Genomic DNA, 21,927 nt, shown 5'->3' with positions numbered 1-21,927 from the left:
AGGATGAATGAAAGCAGGTTGACTAAGCAAATATACAAGGAGAGTGTGGAGGGAAAGGTCGAAGTGGGAAGACCTAGACGAACGTATCTTGATCAAATTAAGGACGTCCTGGTAAAGGGTTAGGTCAAGAGTACCCCAAACCGCCGAGCTTGCATGAAGAGAGTTATGAATGTGGATGAAGCGAAGGAAAAATCCTCGCTCGCCCAATCTACGGTTCATGGTCAAAGTCATAATACCCCGGGCTCCTCCACAGAGTAGTGAGGATGCAGCCGGAACTAAATCCAGAAGGAAGAACATTTGATGTTAACATCATATGCAGTTGACTGTACTAAACAGAACAATCACTCACACCCTTTCGCTGGATTCGGATACTTCGCGTACCTTAAGCTAGGGATGAGAGAGTCTTAAAGTCTAGCCTCAATTTTATGGAACTAGACTCCCGTTAACGACTGGAATTTTGAGTCGAGAATGAAAATAATTAAAAAATATACTAAAATGGCAAACATGATTTGGAAAGTCTTTTAACTTTAGCTTAAGTCTTTATTTCAGAAAGCAATAAGAAATATTGCAGGCAATTACGAGAATAATACATATACCTAAGTAAAATTTGGGACCAGATACAAATATGTATCCTTACTTTTATTTTATGATCTTTTCACTAAAGAATATAATCTTTCGTTATAAAGAGAAATTACAGCAGCCATAAGGGTTAAAAATTAGTCATCTTTTTATGAGACTTGATGTCTCTTTCCTTTTTAATCTGAGCCGTGTGAAATCTGTGCAATACCACAGATGCCAGTCCAGTTGCAATGATTGGATACTCGGAATTAGTGCAATTGTGTTTTATATCTGGCTTTATATCTGACACGAAACGTTTAATTTCTAGATGGTCTTCCCTTGTTTTTTTTTGTTCCCATATCTTTTCCATGGTAGTCGTAAAACGCGACTAAGGGAAAGGCTAACAAACTTTGGATTCATCTCGTAGGCGATGGTTTCAGATTCAAATAGTAATAATATTTGAATCTGAATTCCCTCTTAAGCAAAACAGTTTAGTTATAGTCTTATCAAGACTGTTTGCTCTGTCTACATCCCTGCTCTGTCTACCGCCCAGGGATACAGACGTGATTAAAAAGAAATAAAAATAAGCTTTATTTACTCCTAATCCGTCCCCATCCGTTAGTCACCTTTTACGACTACCGTGGGAAAGACAGGGAGTAGTCCTTCCCCAATTGGCTCTGTCTACCCCGCAAGGGATATAAACGTGAATATATGTTTGTATGTAAAGTAATTTTTTTTTTTTTTTATACTCAGTCTAATCTAAGAAAGGTCTGTTCTTAACTCAGGCGACACAAATTATTTATTTATAATAGGTAATTATTGTAATATACCTACTCATAATTAATTGAAAAACAAAATGATACTTTTTGTGAAAAATAAAATAAAACTATGGTTGAAAAGACTAAAAAACCAATGGTTGTCAAAAGTTACCACAACCAAAAACATTTATTAAACCGATGCATATCAAAATGAAACTAGGTAGGTAAACATTGAAATGATCCTAAACCGCACGTAGGTACGTATTGTTTTCAATAAAATTCCATTCGTGAACTAGTTTTGAAATGATTCTAAGCCACGTTGATATTGCTTCTATTAAAATTCCATTCGGGAAAATGGATGAAATCATATGAACAGGCGATACCAGTAGATGAATCTGGTTACCCTAGCCACAACACAAATACGTTACATATTGATTTTATCAAAAACTAGCTGTGCTCGCGACTTCGTCTGCGTGGAATAGTTATTTTAGGCATTATAAAAGCCCTCAAGGATGAATAATTTTCCCCGTTTTTTTTTCTTCAGATAATTCATTATTTCCTTGTTCCTTATAGTTGCAGCGTGATGTTATAAGCCTTCCTCGATAAATGCGTTATTCAACTCAAAAAGAATTTTTCAATTCGAACCAGTATTAACGCGTTCAAACAAACAAACTCTTTAGCTTTATAATATTAGTATAGATAAAAATCGTTGCTCAATGCATAGAAATCGGATTAATGGTTCACGGCACTATAGAAGAGGATCACTCCATATCTTTCCCATGGATGTAGTAAAAAGCGACTAAAGGGATAGGCTGATAAACCCTGGGATTTATCTTGTAATCGATGGACTTTATAGGTTAGCAACCTGTCATTATATGAATCTCAATTCCATCATTAACAAACAGCTGAACGTCGGCTTTCAGTCTTTTCAAGACTGTTTTTGTCTGCCCGCAAGGTAAAAGACTCGATCGTATGCAATTTAAAATACTATTACTTAGACAAAAATTAAATATAATTATATTATTTCTCACTATAACCACTAAAACTTGAGACTAACACATTCGTTATTTAGTACCTATGCAAATACCTCTTACTTGTCATAACTTATTCGTGACTTACTTAGTTCTAGCCTGTTGCCTCTGAAATTCTGAGCCCCTTTGGCATATACAGCAAGTGACTTAGATTGTTACCGACAGGGACATTACGTCTACGTTCCTTACGGGGTAGACATAGCCAATAGTCGCAAGACCCGAAAGATAAATTTAGCTGAATGACATTATTATAGTTTTAAGAGATGCTACGAAATATGCATAATTATATAATATACATATAGTCACGTCTATATCCCTTGCGGGGTAGACAGAGCCAACAGTCTTGAAAAGACTGAAAGGCCACGTTCAGCGGTAAGGCTTTATGATAGAATTGAGTTTAAAATAGTAACAGGTTGATAACCTACCGCCTAAAAGAAGAATCTCAAGTTTAGAAGCTTATCCCTAAATCGCCTTTTACGACATCTTTGGGAAAGATATGGAGTGGTTCTGTTTTAAATGTGCCGGAAACCACACGGCACTATACAATTAGTTGTATAAAGGATAATTGCAACTTGTGTGTTATTTGTATCCTAGTTGTCTTATTATAAGGCATAATTAAGTAACTTAAACTTTTGTTGAGCAAATAATAACACGTGTTTAATTAAACATTGAAAGGAACTACTCCGATACATTAAACGAGATTTTAATAAAGTTAGTAAATGTTTTCTTTCCAACATTGGAGTTTTACAATTCATAACCTCTAAATACATGTGAAATTTCAGATTCATATATATTATAACTTTACTTGCCTTTATGAAGTACTAGAGGCCGCCCGCGACTTCGTCCGGATGGAAACCCTATCAATCCCGCGGGAACTCTGGGATAAAAAGTAGCCTTTATGTTTTTTTGGGTCTTCAGCTACCTACATACCAAATTTCATCGTAATCGGTTCAGTAGTTTTTGCGTAAAAGAGTAACAAACTTCCATACTGACATACTCACAAACTTACGCATTTATAATGTTAGTAGGATGAGTTAATCCATTTAAAAATACAACAGTTTTCTCATCAGTTCTTTCTGATATTGAACAGACAACTGAATGCATATAGCGGAATGCTTTTAATTTCGTATATCAAAGAGACAAAGAACATTCCTTGCTATCAGATGACAATAAAAACACAGGTTTGGATAAATGAAGTACTGTCGACAAAACAAAAGAACTAGAATATGCCTGAATTGAATTGTACGAGTATGTCCCTGTAATAACGTTTACATTGCAATAATTCTGTTTTGTTGACTTAATATGTATTTGTTCTATTTTACCAATACAAAAAAGAATAAGACCATCTCTTTTCCATGGATGTCGTAAAAGGCCAGTAAGGGATAGGCTTATAAAATTGCGGTCCATTTTTTTAGGCGATGGGCTAGCAACCTGTCACTATTTAGATCTCAATTCCATCATTAAGCCGAGCAGCTGAACGTGGCCATTCAGTCTTTTCGGGACTATTGGTTCTGTCTACCACGTAAGGGATATAGACGTGACTATATATGTGTATGTGTGTGTTGTACTATTTTGTTTGATTATATGGTCTTTGTATTTTTTCCACGAATATCACATCTGTATTCCTTACGGTGAAGATAGAGCCAATAATCTCGAAAACACTAACATCAGACAATGGATTTTTCCAGAAATATACTTACTGTGTGGAAATTATGAATAATACAGAAAACAAAAAATATCGTTAATTCCTGTTCCCGGGGGAATTTCGGTAAATCATCTCTTAGTGCACTCCTAGACCACCTATATACCTACTACATTTCAAATCTTTGAACCAGTGGTTTGTCTGTCCGCATGACAGTCACTATGTACCAACAGAGTTAGCGGCCACTTTAAAATCTTTATCATTCCCCAGGTTGCGACAAAGAAGACTGATAGAAGAATTTGGAGAAGACCACCTGGTGTACCGGAGACTGGACGTGTTCGAATTCAACGCCGAAGCCTCGTACCCCAACACAGAAGACGATGTTCTGACCATCGTTAATGTTCCGTTCCACGTGAGTTTCCATGCTTTATATTACACTAATATGAGTACTACAAAAATAATGTACTTACTTACATAGGTAATTAATTAATTAAAAAAGTACTTTTATTTGTACCTATAAAAGACTATTAATTGTACCTAATAAGGTACAATTTTTAAATAACTTACATTATGACATATAATCACGTCTTATCTTACGAGGTAGACAGAGCCAACAGTCTCATAAAGACTGGAAGGCCACGTTCAGTGTGGCATTGATATCGTGACAGGTTTCCAGACCATCGCCTAAAAGAATCCCAGGTTTATTGGCCTATCCCTTAGTCGCCTTTCACGACATACATGGGAAAGAGATAGAGTGCTCTTATTCTTAAGTGCAGCGAACCGCTGTGTGGTTCCTTTTTTTACCTACTACTTATATACAATTTATTTATAAATAAATAAGTAGTAGGTAGTTATTACGGGTCAAACAACATTTCACTGAAATCACAGAAAATTCACTATATGTGACCTTTTTGTATTGATTTATTTCAAAAAGTTTAGGCACGTCTAGACTTTAGCTAATATAATACTTATTATACTATAGTTAAAACCTAGGCCAAGAAATATCAATTCGTTAATTGAATGATTTACCAGTGAAACATGAAAATTAGAAGGATGTACTTAGTCTTGTTTCTGCCAACCCTTCCGGAAAAGAGGCGTGATTATATGTATGTAAAAAAACATTATGAATGCGTAATTAACTCTCTTTTCACGGCTTATCCGATAAGAAGGCACATTGGTTCAGAGTTTGAAGATTGACTGAACCTTGATTTGATCAACTTCTACAAGTACTCCTAATAATAAACTATCTAAAAACCTAATTGGAATCGTAAGCATAATGAATAACTTACTACCACTAATTAGGTATTTTTGCTTGCTACCTACTATTTGCGAATGCGACCAAGAAATTTGTAACGAAAATTTCTGCGAATTCTATTCTACGCTGTTTATAAGAAAAAGGTCTCGTTAGTCCCCGGAGCGCTATTGACTTCAGTACTCTGTGTTTTAAATGACGAAAAATATTCGAACAAAATTTGCATAAATTTGTACTAAATTGAATAGTTTTAATTGAGCGGAACTACGCGATTTAATACATAGTTACGCAAATTATTTTCCAAACTAATTAGTGTTTTAATTGTTATATATGCTTTGGGTGACAAAATTTTGCTGAGCGAATGAATAATTGTAATAATAATTTATAATGATAATTTATTATAATAATACTAGCTTTTATTTATGGCTCTGGTCTTGGATTTTTTCATGTATCTTTCTTTTGTATATGTATGCGTCGTTCAAACTTTATGTTAAATTTTCGAAAATAACTAATTTGTAAGGCAGGTCATCATCAATATTGATTTTAAACATGTGAACTGTCACTTAATGCTTTATTCCATCATAAAATCTATAAAAAGTAGCTTTTACCAGCAGCTTCGCCCGCGCGAATTTAGCGCCGCCTACAAAAGTATACAGGCTTTTCCGCAAATCCCACGGATACGTTTTTACCGGCATGAATGTTCTTTACGTCCTTTTCCAGACTCTTTATTATATATACGCAAAATTTCAAGAAGAACCAAGTTTATTAGTTCAGTAGTTAGCGCATGAAGAGACAACAAATAAACTTTCTTTCGCATTTATAACATAAGTTGGTATTAAAAATAATTGTTTACATCAAAAATTTTTGTTTATAGTCAACAACTGATATTTGCTAAACGCAACATACTATAAAACAGTAGTAAAAATATGAAATTCTTACTCTGTTTAACTACTTCCTCTCATTATAATAGATAGGTACATATGATACCTAAATGTATATATCCAAAACCTCCCTCTCTTATTAAAAGCTAGTCCTTTATTAATTTATTTTAAAACGAGGAACTCGCGACAGACAGACAGCTGAGCCCTGTTAATTATATAGGTATTTGTGCAGCCTTTGACACATTTGCGGGCGACCCCAAAATGTTCATGCGGTACGAATGCAACACTAATGGATGAATTCGTGAGGCATTCGATACCGAATATTGATAGGATTTTTTTAATTTATGCCCTATATGAAGCCAGTCCCGGGGCCTTTGAAACAACGCTTTGAAATGGACTGTATAATTTTTATGAAAACCGCCCAGTTCGTTACAGAGCGCGGTTTGTCACTTTTTTTAAATTCACCGTGTTGCAGGTTTGGTTGCAGAAATGAAACAAAGTAAAATAAACCAATTTTTGCCGTAGCTAGCACGGTCGCGACGAGGTAGCGCCTAGAACTGCTATACCAGCGGGAGGTTTTACACGGTGTCTTTATAATTTTAATGGACGAAGCAAAACCGACAAGGTTCTTTTTATCAGATTTACTGCCACTCTAATCAAGTTGTGTGATACTAACGCGATTTTGCTAACATCGTCACCTTCGTTAATATCTTTACCTATCTCCGCGTAGATATTGTTTTTTGACCTGGCTGCAAAAGAGGACAGTTTTTTCATAATTGACTTAAGTACGTATTCGGTTTTTAGATACACAAACTCAAACAAGAACCCAGAATATGCCAATACAATTACTCATGGGACACTTCTATTTCCCAAATATTGAGCCTAAGTACCTAAGAATAAAATCCAGAAAGTACCAAGATAAAACATAGAACAAACATCTTCTGACGGCCTCTGTGGCGCATGGGTAGTGCACCATGTCTGTGACACCGGAGGTCCCGGATTCGAATCCTATCCAGGGCATGATGAAGAAACGAACTTTCTCTGATTGGCCTAGATCTTGGATGTTTATATATCTATATACTACAGAAGTATTTATTATAAAATAGTATCGTTGGGTTAGTATTTCGCAACAAAAGTCTCGAGCTGGCTGACTCAATTTCTGTAATTTGTCCCGTTTATATTTATTTTGCTGAGAAAGCATCTTGGTTCTCACAAAATAATTTCATTAGGTCATATTAAAAACGTACCGACAAGACAATGCTATTTGCAAACCTACGGCTCAACCACGAAAAAATTTAATATTGTACAAATTTCATAAAATAAATATTTAAAAAGAGTACAATAGCTTTGTGAAACTTTATTAAATTTATTTCCGAGTAGAGTTCGAGGAACCACGTCGGTCATGCTGGGAATGAAGCCTGCCACTCGCGCCGTGCGTCACCCGCGGGCACGCCTCGCGTAACCAGTGTAGCCAGCCCCTCAGTTTTTTATCTACAGATTTTCCGATGCTATTATTTCATTTTTATCGTACATTTTAAAAAAATAAGGTCATTCAACGAATTTTTTTTATAAGAAACGATCAAAAAAGGACTCATTTCGTCATGGAAAACAGACATTTTCATATTTTTATTTTTTTAAATCTTTGTTTGTAATCTTTATTGCACAGAAAATTACACAGTTTCAAGAAATAGTACACAGTTATACAAGAAATAAATCACTTGTAATGGCGGACTTATCCCATGAAGGGATCTCTTATCTGAAGAAATTAGATAATTAAATAAAAAAGCTGCAAGTAGTTGTGTTATTACAAGAAGCAGTAATATAAAAATATATTGATATAAATACAAAAACTAAATCTCATCTGATCTCTTGTATTTCAGTTGGCAACACTATATGTAACCCGCGGGAGAACTGGTTTTAAAATAAACTTATAATTTAATTTATCAGCGCGACCGAGTATTTTTCTGACGATGCCTCACATTTTATATTTAATCAAATTTGTAATACGAGCAAGTAATTTTATGTATTTTATATGACATCGTGCATGTTTTAAAGATTCATTAAAAACCTTTTAAGCTTCAAATGGTTCTGACCGAACGTGAATTACACGCACTATATGGATGTTTACGGTGCAGTGTTTCCCTCATACATGACAGTAGGGTGCCTTTCAGCAAAATTCGTTGTTTCAATTATGCTTTATAATAGACATGTCAGTCATCTGTTTATTACATTTTTAGATAAATACAAAAAAAGCTAAGCGTTTTATACACAATTTATATCACATCATTATTTCTTCAATCTGTAAAATATTAGAAGACCGCGTTCATTTAAACGGCTGTTTATATAATAATTATTAAATACATTATTGCCAATAATCCCTGATATTGATGACAGTGTAAGTATTACTAGCGACCCACCCCGGCACCGCACGAGTAGCATTTATAGACATAAACCTTCCTCAGAAAACCCATTTTAAAAATTTCAATCAAGTACAAAATCCGTCCTCAACTCTCAGAGATTAGCGCATACATACAGACAGAAAAAAGGAGGGAATATTATGTAGTAATTTAGGACTTTCGTCTGATATTATCTCTTTCAGTGTACCTCGAAATATATATATGTAGAGAGGGCAGAAGAGATATGTTGTGGCTTTACCGAAATTGGTTTTTTAGCAAGCACTGTTCCTCATGTTGGCCTTTTTTCTAAGAGAGATTTATTATTTCCTACTATTTAATTAAAAAATATCGGAATTATATTGTACAATTATATCTATAAGTAAGTACCTAAAAAAGATTTATATTTAAAAATATACCTCTAAGGGTCCTAGTCTTATTGGCAAAGCGAGTGAGACGACGGATATTTGCAGGAATTTCAAATCCCTTTACTTACTTACCGTTTTCTTAATCTTCAATTCCGCAGAGTAAGCAAAAAGCACGAACTTCTTTGCTCTGTTCATAATACTAACTTGAATTATCTGACCTGCGGCTAATGTCTAAACTGAGTGCAAGCTTATCTTACCATCTTCCTTTTAAACTTTCAGTACCAGCAGTATCAACTGAGGAAAATTCATTTTCGTAAAAATGAAGCAGGTAAATCTTGCAACACTTTTAAAAAGTGCTGAATATTTATATACACTATATTTTTATTATAAAGAATATTTTTAACACTTCCTAGCATGGTAACCCATTAAGTGCTGAATAATATATAATATTTTTTGCAAGTAATGGAAAATTGTTTAATATTTACAAATTGTATTTATTTCCTTTTAAACTATAATGTATACTGAACAAATTAAATTGTAAGTACTGTTTTATAACTAAATGTACAAATGGCGTGTCCATGATTTATTCAGTTTTATAATTGTTTTTATCTGTGAATTATAATTGTCTGAAAAATGATTTATCTATTGTAAGTATGAGCCGTATGTATATTAAAAATGCTGGTGGTAATCCAAATGTATCAAATAAAACATAGAACTTCACTTATGAATCATATTTTTTTTTAATATTCGAAATAATAATTTAAATGATCTCAAATTAAAACTAAAGCTAAAAATAAAATATCCTCCTATAAATATCCTTATAAAATATAGATAGATAGATAAACTCTTTACTTCACCAAATGAAAATCAGAAAAATAAACACAGGTTACAAGGCACAAAGGCACACATCACCAATCTATCATACACACAGAGCAAAGAAGAAGGAGCATAATCTTCAGGGCTCTGTGTATAATCTACTTGTATTTTCAGCTACTGCGTAGTTAATTAATTACGAGAAAAAGAGTTAAAAAGTTATTGTTTTGTTTAATTAAACAAAATACTCCTTTGTAAAAGGAAAAATAGTATTTACACTTCCATGCTAAAAGGTCAGTAGGTAAATTTTGACTAATGATATTTTATTCTTTTATACACTTTTGGAATCATTAGAATTAAAAAAAATATCTTATCTTTAAAAAGAGGAAAGAGGCGTGATTTTATGTATGTATGTATGTATCTTATCTTTAATGCCTTTAAATGCTTCTGGTAGCGATGAAAAAAGGGTGTCACACCATTTCAGTGGGCACATGAAATATTTCTACGAAATAAGAAAACTGTATTGAAATTGGTAAAAATCTATCAAGAAAACATTGCAACCTGTCACTATCTCTGAAAATCGATCGAACGACCGAAGATCACGAGCCATCCTACCTTAATATTTATTAATGACGTTCTAGCCTGATGATTATGGCTATTGATTCTGTATACACCTAAACGAATAAAAACGTGACGCGAAAACAGTCTGATTTAAATACATACAAATAATCACGTCTAAAATTACGTACTTATCCCTTGCGGGGTTGACAAAGCCTCTTTTGAAAATACTTAAGGGTCACGTTCAGCTTTATCATGGAATCGTGATTCAAATAGTGACATGTTGCAAGCCAATCGACTAAAAGAAGAATCCCAAATTCATAAGCCTATTTCTTAGTCACCTTTTACGATATCCATTAAATACTTATTTCAATATAAATGTAATACAAATGTGCTGATGTACATTCACGTTACTGATTTTGTAATAAAATGAAATACATTATGAGACTTGCTATTTATAATTTAAATCTTTTGCGTTTAACTTTTATTTATTTTAATATTTACACTTGCTTCCCTGCAAACGTGGGAGGATTTTAGTAGAAAACAAGGACGGAGGTGTAACGGGATGCCCAATAAACGCACTGATGTGTTTATGCTTCAGGGCAGAAAAATTCCAGATATTACAAACAACTTTTTTTGCCTTACACGTCCATTGGTATAGATTTTAAGCCAGAAATCAAAATATTGCACAGTGTTTCAGGCAATTTTTAAATCTATTTTCCATCAAACAGTTAATTCTCCAGTGCCGTGTGGTTCCCGGCACCAATAGAAAAAAGCTGGGCTAGAAAAAAATGAGCTAGCAACCTGTCACTATTTAAATCTCAATTCTATCTTAAAGCCAAAAAGCTGAACGTGGCCAATCAGTCTTTTCAAGACTGTTGGCTCTGTCTACCCCGCTAGGAATATAGAGGTGATAATCTTTATTTATTATTATTATATATCTGACATTTCCTTTGATAGAAAATTGAGCCCAGCGTTTTTTTGAAAAGCCAATAACTACAATTTAATAATCATCTTTTACAATCAAATCGGTCTCTCCTATCCCTCCGGGAAAGAGGTGTGATTTTTTTATATGTCTGAGTATGTATGAAATTGTAAAACGTTTATATAGAGTTTCCCAGGCATCAGCGGGGGTGGCGTGGGGGGAGATGCACCACCCACGGGGGTGGCCCGAGCCCTGGGCATCTAGGTAACTTGACGAGACCTGATCAAAGCAGAAATGATATTACTCTGTAGAATAACTATTATTTAAAGAGTTAGTCAGAACGCGCTATCTATGTTTATTATATAGGTACCTACTATGAGTCAAACATGAAAATTGGTTTATAATAATTTAGTTTCAGTTTATTATTCGGCTTACTATTTTTAACCTCAGTAAGATGTTAAGCATATTATTGCTTTAATTAATATGTCGTGAAACGTTCTTGTCAAGAAAATTTTTACTTTTATTTAATAACCTAGTTACTAGAATAGCTGAACATGGCCCACAAGTCTTTACAAAACTGTTGGCTCTGTCAAACCCGCAAGGGATATAGACGTTATATGTATTTACCTAGTTACTACTTACATACATATATATAAATACTTACGATCGCGTCTTTTTCCCATACGGGGTAGACAGAGCCAACATTCTTGAACAGACTAGGACGTCATTTCATTTCAGTTCATCTCATCAGTTTAATGATGGAATTGAGATTTAAATAAGTAAAAGATTGTTAGTCCATCGCCTAAAAGTATAATCTCAATTAATTGTTATCACTATATAATAAATATTAATACTCTAGTATATGTATGTGATGAACTAAATCTGTTATTGTTTACTCGAGTAGATTTGTATGAGTTTGTTATGCAATTTAAAGAATATTACACGGGTTTATTTGATAACCTACTTAGCAGGTATTTACATGAAGGCCAGTGATACACTGCGGGTATACAAGGTTTGATACGTATAGTTTTATCATACCTTACGAAACAAAATTGTTATAAAGTAGGGATAAGAGTAATGACAAACAGAAAAATGAGATTTGAATTCTTAAATTTGAATGTGATGAATGCTTCATATTGTGAATGTATAATAATATCACAGAATGAGTTCGGTGTGAAGGTGCATACTTAATGGTTGATTTGATAGGATACCAATTATTTGCATAATATGACGTAACTTACCTTATTATAAAAATTTATTCGTTGGCATTTTTTTTAATTGACAATCGTTCCATAAATATGTGCTCTTTTTTTACTTAATTTAATTTTTATTCAATCACAAAATATTCTTAGGCATAAGCTATAATTATCCAATGATTACTAATTAAAACTAATTGCAAATTAAACTTAAACTAAAATTTTATATATCGAATTAGTTTTTCATATTTATCGTTACTTTGATCAGCGCACTTCACATTTCTCTTCAGCTTTTACCTAGAACCCTTTTTATATAAGTAGATCTTCAATTAGGTACATCCTTAGAAATACGACAAGAACTTTAGGGCTTCAGTTTTGTAGGAGCTTTATAAAAATATAATTTTCTAATACCTTCCTTGCCCGTGATTTGATCGGGACGAGTTTTAAAATGTATTATCTGCTCCTCTGTGGTTTTATGTGTGCATTTCCCATTGTAGTTTATACTTTGAGCGCTTATTGTATTGTACTCGAAACATCTGCCGTATTTACTTTATTTATTTATTGTATTTATAGTCCTAGTTGAATCTCAATCTGAAAATTCGTCTTTAATTGGAGGACAATTTTTTTTGGAAAAATGCCTGTAATTTTTGTTTATAAATGTTGACGAATTTATTATAAATTAGTTGTTGCTCGAGACTTCGTATCAGAGTATTATGTCTGGAACAACAACTGAAAGTTTTTCGCGCTATAAAAACGGCGTCACGCGTGCCATAATAAGGGGGAAGGTCTCCTAATTATTTACCGAAATGAATTTTTAGAACTGTATACTATGTTGCCTGTGTTACCAAAGATCCTGTGTCGAAACAGCTTAACGGACAGGATTTTGTTGACTTCTATTGTTTAATCGCCCCGGCCGCGAATCTTTTTTAATATCTTCAATAAACACAATTACCAAAGCAACATAAGGTCAGCCAGTGTTAGTGCACAAGGCGTAATTATCAAAAAACTGTCTGGTTTTAGTTACGAAGGAAACGCCCTGAGCGCTCCAATCTCGAACTATCCAGTCCAGTAAATTACGACAGCACGGCGTCTAAAAGGGTTCTAGACTTTTACAGTGGACAGCACATACTACTTAAACACTGATCGAATTTCTTTAAGATTTTGAGCACTGCCTTGTTTGCGTAGGTGTTTTGTTACATGATCTGTGAATAAGAAAACAATATGGATTTTTGAGACACACTTTTGTCTTAACGGTAAGATTTGATCAAATTTAAAAAAGTGCAAGCTATTGATGGCTGCTCCACTCGCCTTTAAATACGCTCTGTTTACACAATGGCTCTATTATCACATTAATTTGTTAATAGTTACTTCGGTTTTTTCTCAAGCTTCAAACTAGCTCCATATGAAAATAAATGAAAAGTCAAATAAGTTATTTATCCTAATAGCAAACAGACAGTCGTTTGTGTTAGTATAAATGGACAAGTAGGCTGCAATAGCAACGTCTTCAGATATTGCAAGTGCACAAGGCGAATAACGAGCAAGTAACACAGTGAATAAAGAATATACCAATAACTTAAAATACGAAGGAAATGTTAGGTACGTTTCTTCGTATTTTAAGTTATTGGTGACTGAGCGCGCCGATCTCGAATTTTCCAGAACAGTTTAAACAACACGGCGTCTAACAAGGGTCCTAGACTAGCACAGTGTTTTAGAATTTCTTTAAGTGTCAGCTTTTGAGCACGTCTTTGTTCGCGTTCAGATTTGAAAACTACTTTAAATCATGTTACTAAAATTTTACCGATTGCAAGCTGTAAACTTGCTCTTTAGAAACATTTACCAAAATCAATTTATCGGTTTACTTACCATCATGGCTAACAAACACACACTTTCTCATTTTTAATATTAGTATTGAAGATATCGCGGTTACCATGGCAACGTCTTCAGAGGATGTTAGTGCACGAGGCGTAGTATTTCAATAACTGTCTGGCTATACGAAGGAAACGCACTCAGCGCGCCGATCTCGAACTTTCCAGCCCAGTTAATACGACAGCACGGCGTCTAACAAGGGCTCCAGACTTGCACAGTGATTGAATTTCTTCCAGTGTTAGCTTCTTAACTCGGCTTTGCTCACATAGGCTTGAAATTTGGCACAAAATGGTCTTTGGTCAGGAAACAATAAGCAAATGAGAGCTTCCTTTTGTTCCTAAATAGGTGAAAAACTAATGTAATTCGTGATGACAGTCAGTATATTGTACTAGGTACTTGGTTATAGCTTTTGTACCAAGTATATTGTGTTGAATAACAACAACTCTTTTTCACATAAACTTTAAGACTTGTGACTATCGGTCCTGTCTACCCCGTAAGGGATAAAGATGTGATCTGTGTGATGAAGTTAGAGGAAAGTGAACGTAACTTTTAAACGATGTGTCCATAAAAGTTATCTCTGCCCTTTCTCTAGCATGGAGTAGTTCCATTTAAAAGTTCACTCAAATCTATTTAACGGTTTTCCCTTAATGGCTAACAAACAGCTTCCTAGCTTATATTTATACAAGCTATTGCGCGGGGTTTTGCTCCCCTGAGAAAATCCAGAAAAAAAATAGACTATGTCACTCACAACAGTCTATTTGTACTAAATACAATTTCGTGAAAATCACTCCAGAAGGTTTTGAGTTTATTTTGTAACAAACATACAAATCCTTTCTCTTTATTATTAGTGTGGATATAGACCAACCTACATACCTACTATATCGTTATTCTGACATCGTTATATCGGTTATATCAAGCGTAAATCACCGGTTATATGCTTTAAATTGCATCTAAATATAATTATCCTGTTGCACACAGCATGCAGTGCAAACAAATCCTTTATGATTTTCTACATTCAAATTATATCCACGTAACAATGTTTATTAAATTTGCTAACAGGGAACGAAAATAATAAACCAAAATACATGGAAATGTTCCGATACAAATTCATCCATTTATGTCTGTGACAGGTGAAACGTGTTCGTAATTCAGTTTTGATTTTCATGGAAAACGTTATGGTGGGTTGCTTGAAACAAAGAATAATGATTTTAATCGGGACAAAGGTGTTATATGTTCCCTATTTCTCTCTTCTATGCTGAAAATTAAACCGGGGCGTGCAAATATAGTGTAGTGCCGTGTGCGGTGTGGTTTGTAGTAAAAGGCGACTAAGGGATAGGCTTACAAACTTGGTATTCTTTTTTAGGCGATGGGCTAGCAACTTGTCACTATTTGAATCTCAATTATATCATTAAACCTAATAGCTGAACGTGACCATTCAGTCTTTTCAAGACGGTTGGTAGACAGATCTACCCCGCAAGGGATATAGACGTGACGATATGCAATGTAATGTAATGCGTGCAAATATAACCAATATGGAAAAAAATCTTAGAATTTAAGCAATCTTAGAGCGGGAAAAATAATTATATTATTTCTGTAACTAATTGGTCTTGTTTAAAAAGTAAAAACAAAAAGTGGCATCTTGACGTAGGCGTGGCGTTTTTCAAAGGTCACTCGACTTAATATTAACTGAAATGCTAAAATAAAAAAATATAAAAACTTAGGATTGTTTTTACCATATGATTGCAATATGTCAATTTGAATTTGAATTCCGTCACCGAACCATCCGGCCTAACTTATCATTGGTTGTGTCTTCCCCGTAAGAGACAAAAATGTTTGTGTTTACCATAGAAATCTGGGGCTGCTTTTGCGGTGTTATCTGAAATTCGCTATTTTTTATACACATAAGAAGTGATTTTATTTCTGTTTAGTCAATAATTCAATTTGTTCCAGGCCGTCTTGAACGCTGTCGAAGAAATATCTCCAGCCCTTATGCCTACCGTCAACCTTGGTCTGAACGGTATATTTGGACCCAACACCGGACCTTTGGCCAACATCAGAGTGAGGGATTTGCTTTTCGACGGGATCCCTTTATGCGAAAACGCTGTCCTGGTCAGCGCAGTGGCATGTAACGTCATCAGATCTATGAGCTCTGATCTCCAGAACATGGAACTTCAAGCCGATAATTCCCTTAGGTTCTCTTTACTGGCTTATGTGAGTATAAAATTAATTGTTTTTTATACATACATACGGGCACGTCTATATCCCTTGCGGGGTAGACAGAGCCAACAGTCTTGAAAAGACTGAATGGCCACGTTCAGCTATTTGGCTTAATGATAGAATTGAGATTCAAATAGTGACAGGTTGCTAGCCCATCGCCTAGAAAAGAATCCCAAGTTTGTAAGCCTATCCCTTAGTCGCCTTTTACGACATCCATGGGAAAGAGATGAAGTAGTCCTATTCTTTTTTGTATTGGTGCCGGGAACCACACGGCATTGTTTTTTATAAATGTATTTATACATACATACGTAGAAAGTGGGAAAAGGTAACGACGAAGAAGAAGAAGATACATATAAGCCAACAGTCTCAAAAAGACTGATAGGCCTTATTTTTATTTATTTATAACAGGATATTAAATAGAACTCAGCTAAATAAAACTGTGTACTTACAAAAATACTATTTTTTTGGAAGTAAATTTCACCGTAGATAGGCAGACTCCTCTCCAGAGAAGTGAGGTCACAACCGGGGCTAACGCCAGAAGGATGACAGTTTAAATAAATGAATGAGCAATGCTTTTGACTCGCTTATACCTTTCTTTTGTCAACTTTTCGATTAGCTTTATGGTAATACAACGTAAAATTTTGAAGTTAATTTTTTAAAACCTTTCCATTTTTCCCAAATAAAATGAACTTACCATCGAATTCCCGTACTGAAGTCAGCACTTTTACTAAAAATGAATTTTCAACGCATATGCGCTCGTCCCCTAACAATATTTTCGCTGAAATCGAATCAGATCGCGTTACGCGGAATTCGATGCGCCGGTCACAGAGCTCTGCAGTCTACCTTCGCCCAAAACAAGGGCCATCTTCCGTGCACTGTGGCTGGCATAGAAATAATAGAAAACAGAAATACCATATTGCACTTGTACTAGGAATCATGTGTCGAATCGCGTCTAGCAACGCACGCAATTTTAAGTTTTATATCTGCCAAATAAAATGAACTGTTGCAACAATAGATATTTAGTACTTACCACTTCTAAAGTAATTTATTGTTGTAAATTCTACGGCTGCTACAGTGAACAGATGTATTTGTTGTATAAAGGATTTTCACCTTTTAGACCAATACACATTTTTATATAGGTACTTATTTTGACTCAAGTTGGACTGATTATTATTAATCCGAAAGTCTGTCTTTCCCGCTTCGACAACTACACCGCTGGGCCGATTTTCGTATGGTAACCCATTTTTCCTGAAAATTCCCACTATTTTCCTAGACAAAAACTAGTACCAATCAAGGTACAATTTTCCAGCGTAACGGCTCACTAGGCGAACGCTACAACGTGTCACGAGGGTCTGAGGACATAGAAGACCTTGGCCGGATCAGCATGTACTCCGGCCAGACCTACCTTAGTTACTGGCCCAACCTGAAGGATGGCGAGTTAAGCAACTGCAACCTCATCAACGGAACGGATTCGGGAATTTATAACCCGTTCCTGGACCTCAATAGGCCGCTGTACGCCTTGAACCCAGACATTTGCAGGTACTTTTTTTAATGCCCTACGTTAACTTGTGTTATAAGTTTCTAATGGATGAATAGATTTGAGTCCTTTTTAAGTATTTGACGGCCTCTGTGGCGCAGCGGTAGTACGCTTGTCTGTGACACCGGAGGTCCCGGGTTCGAATCCCGGTCAAGGCATGATGAGAAAAGAACTTTTTCTAATTGGCCTGGGTCTTGGTTATTTATCACTATAATGATTTATTATAAAATATAGTATCGTTGAGTTAGTATCTCGTAATACAAGTTTCGAACTTACTTCGAGGCTAACTCAATCTTTGTAATTTGTCTCGTATATGTATATTTATTTATATTTATTTAACTTTAGCTTAAAATATTGTATGTAACTAATAAGTGAACAGATTTGGAAGCGCGATTTAAGGTGTCGGTTACACCGTCCTATTCTTCTATTTTTATTTACATACTAACTGTTGCCCGCAACTTCGTGTGCGTGTTATTAGAAATACGAAGGAAAAGGTTATAAAATTTACTCAAATTTACCCTCTATATTACACAGTAGCTGGTCCCTTTGGCTTCCATGTCACATGATCCAAATCATCCATTTTTTTGTTCACTTCCTATAAATTTTACTCGCTAAATAGTAATTGTTAACATTGTACTAGGTAAATACAATTTGATGTCGTAAAAGGCGACTAAGGGATAGACTTATAAACTTGGGATTCTTCTTTTTGGGCGATGGACTAGCAACCTGTCACTATTGGAACTATTGGCATTGTCTACCCCGCAAGGTATATAAACGTGATTATATGTATCTATGTATGTACACGAAATAATAAACTATAGGAGAAATATAACAAATTTAGATAAAATCTCGTTTTCGTTTCTCGAGAAACAGGAAGTTCATTTTATAACCTAGACGGGCGTGGGTGAAATAACCCCGGCTGTTTAAGTATCGAAGTATAAATAAGGATATTGCTATAATTTTATATGGAGACGAATATCCTGCCGACTAGAAAATAAAGTGGAAATAAAACATTTCTATGTATTAAGTTTCATCGTCTCACAGACTCGGCGTGGGAGCTGCGAATAGAAAACATATTTTTAAAGGCACTAAATATAGACCGATAGTAAAGTACTTATGCTTTTAAATGTCTGAAATAAAAATGATAAGCGGCTTTGCGGGGTAGCCAGAAGCAACAGTTTTTTTCAGAAAAGACTGACAGCGTACTTACCTCATTTGCTTCATCTAGATAGGTACATCAGTCTTTTAGGTCATTATCAGGCAGATACTGTCATTTTTTTGTGTAATCCTTGATAAATAAGTTCAGTATTATCCAAATACGTCAATCTTATTATGCGTTTAGCCTGAATTCCATCTTGAATAAATTTATTGTGAAAGCATACTTAATACAGTTATGAATAATACCTAATTCAATGGGACGTAACTGTATCAAAGCGTTTGTTTGCGACGAATGAATCAAGAGGTGACTGAACATCACATGATTGATACTAAGTATTGTTGATTTACGAGTATATTATGTTTTACCGTTGTTAGGTCTTTGAACTGTATCAAAATTCTACATAAGCTAATACATCTGTGATTTCATTCCTGTGATTTCGTTTTGACATATAAAGCATATAGAATCCTTTTATATAATGTAACGGCCATCACATTTGATAATACATATTCGGATTTATATATTATAGTATTAATTTCATCCATTAAAATTTACACAAAATACGTGCGCAGCTATATACGAGTAAGTACTTAATTTAATTAATGTAGTAACGAAGTGGTTTGTTACTGATTCAGATATTCGAAATGGGAGGTTTTTAGAGATTTCCACACGAGTAAATAATATTACTAGGAGTTACAGGCAAAAGTTAGTGTTAGTTAGAAAAGACAATCTGATGATAACACCGCAATGTCCATCCAAAGTAGAAAAAGCTGTTCCATGTCAATGAGCAATTAAGTCGGGTAATTAAAAACTTTTCTTGGGATTTTCAATTTTCTAGCTGAAGTGGACTTCATTGTTATTTTCTTTCTTTTGCATATTAATCTCTTCATCTCTATGAAAAAACTTTGACCTAGTCAATCTGCTTGATTTATTCTTTACTAGCTGCGCCCAGGGGCTACGCTCCTCTGACATTTTCGACAATGTTTTTCTCTATTGAATATTGAAGTATCTGCGAGAAAAAGTTACAAGGGAATCATGGTGATTTTGCCATTATACGCGGGCGTCCTCTAGTAGATACATAAATGCATTGTTTTAGGTCAGTGGAGCTTCGTTACCAACACGACGTGGAGTATGAAGGTCTACCAGGCGTCAAGTTTGCAGCGAACGAGTGGATGTTTGGCAATGATGACGGTTGCTTCTGCCTCAACGTCACCCAGGGTCTGAAGAGAGAAGACGGCTGCATGTACAGGGGAGCCATCGAACTCTTCTCGTGTGTCGGTGAGTGTTTATTTGAATTTTGTTTAAATCCGCGCCGTGTGGTTCCTGGCACTATTTACATGGATGCCGCAAAATACGACAAAGAGATAGGCTAACATATTCGGGATTCTTCTTGTAGGCGATGGACTAGTATCCTGTAACTATTTGAATCTCAATTCCATTATAAAGTAATTTCAGAACTCGTGTTAGTATCGTAACGTTGCTGTTTATTTATTTTTAGAAGGAACTTAGGCACGTAGGTACTTATAAAATGTCCAACCTATCAGAAAAAGTATCTACATTTTTCGACTTGCCGGGTATCGAACCTGATACCTACCACATAATAGTATCGGGTCGTGTAAATTGGTTTATCGTATGTAAACATAACCAACGAGTGAATTTCGCACCTGGCCGGTGTTTAACCATATGATGCCGCCATTTTGTAGATACATAATCCGACACGTGACAATTCGCGCGAGGAAAATCACGAATTTCCCTCCGGGCAGTTTGAAATTAACCTTTTACAACATTTAACCACAAATATACAGACCCGCCATTGCAATTTCCAATTAATTGACTGTACGTAATTAAATACCAGTTAAATATAAAATAACTAGCTATTGCCCGCGACTACGCGTACTCTTTAAATCACTATAAATTTTTAACTTTATGAATGAAAATTCTTTCAATAGTTTTTGCGTGAAAGAGTAACATACCTAACTGTAGGTACTAACGAAATGAAAGCCCTATAGCCTTCTTCAGACTCTTAATTATATATACCTACGCAAAATTTCAAAAACATTGCTTCAATATATCTCGTGAAGAGGTAAAAAACAAACAAATAAATTTACTTTTGCATTTATAGTATTAGTTGAGATAGAAAAAGTTAATTGTTTATTAGAAATCGTCCGTATTGATGGCACGATAGCGAGTTTTGCTTTTGTTATTTTATTGGAAGTCATTAGTGTACAGAGCAGACTGTAATGAAGAAGTATTTATTTTTAGTTCTTGATAAATACTGCCCTCAAAAATATATTGTATTTATGCTGACATATTTTATATATATTCTCTTTATTTTCCTGTGCTTTTCTCCTATGGTCAAATCCTCTAACTGTGATAATTTCAACATACTCGTAATTGGTCTAGTGATTTTTGACTTTATTCGTTACAAATATAAACAGTCTACAAAGTTCTTTATAATCACTTATAATAGTATACATACATAATAACGTCTTTATTCCGTGAGGAGTAGACAGAGCCGACAGTCTTTAAAAGATTGCTATGCCACGTTGAATGTTTGGCTCAGTGATAGAATCGAGATTTGAAGTTTGTTGGTTGTAATAACTTCTTCTCCGTTAGCGATAATGTCAATAATGTCAATGAATGTTTTGCCATCATCATTCCTTGAATAAAAAGATGTACACTGCAGTGCATGTTTATAATATTAAATAATAGGGAAGAAGTTAATACTTACAACCAACAAACTTTAAGATTCAAAGAGTAATAGGTTGGTATCCCA

The 21,927-nt window shown here is 34.7% G+C and overlaps 1 protein-coding gene across 1 annotated transcript in view; it reads left to right on the top strand.

Annotated features, from left to right (window-relative positions):
- Nucleotides 1-21,927, top strand: part of LOC106130568 (sensory neuron membrane protein 2) — a 48,697-nt gene that overhangs the window by 7,167 nt on the left and 19,603 nt on the right. The window contains exons 3-6 of the mRNA XM_013329441.2: nt 4,260-4,401; nt 16,192-16,452; nt 17,768-17,997; nt 20,248-20,429. Of these exons, the coding sequence (XP_013184895.2) occupies nt 4,260-4,401; nt 16,192-16,452; nt 17,768-17,997; nt 20,248-20,429 (815 nt within the window). The remainder of the gene's footprint in view (nt 1-4,259; nt 4,402-16,191; nt 16,453-17,767; nt 17,998-20,247; nt 20,430-21,927) is intronic.

The sequence above is a fragment of the Amyelois transitella genome, chromosome Z (genome assembly GCF_032362555.1).
Source record: "Amyelois transitella isolate CPQ chromosome Z, ilAmyTran1.1, whole genome shotgun sequence".
In the NCBI taxonomy this organism is placed as follows: domain Eukaryota; kingdom Metazoa; phylum Arthropoda; class Insecta; order Lepidoptera; family Pyralidae; genus Amyelois; species Amyelois transitella.
This window is presented reverse-complemented; position numbering and strand designations above follow the sequence as displayed.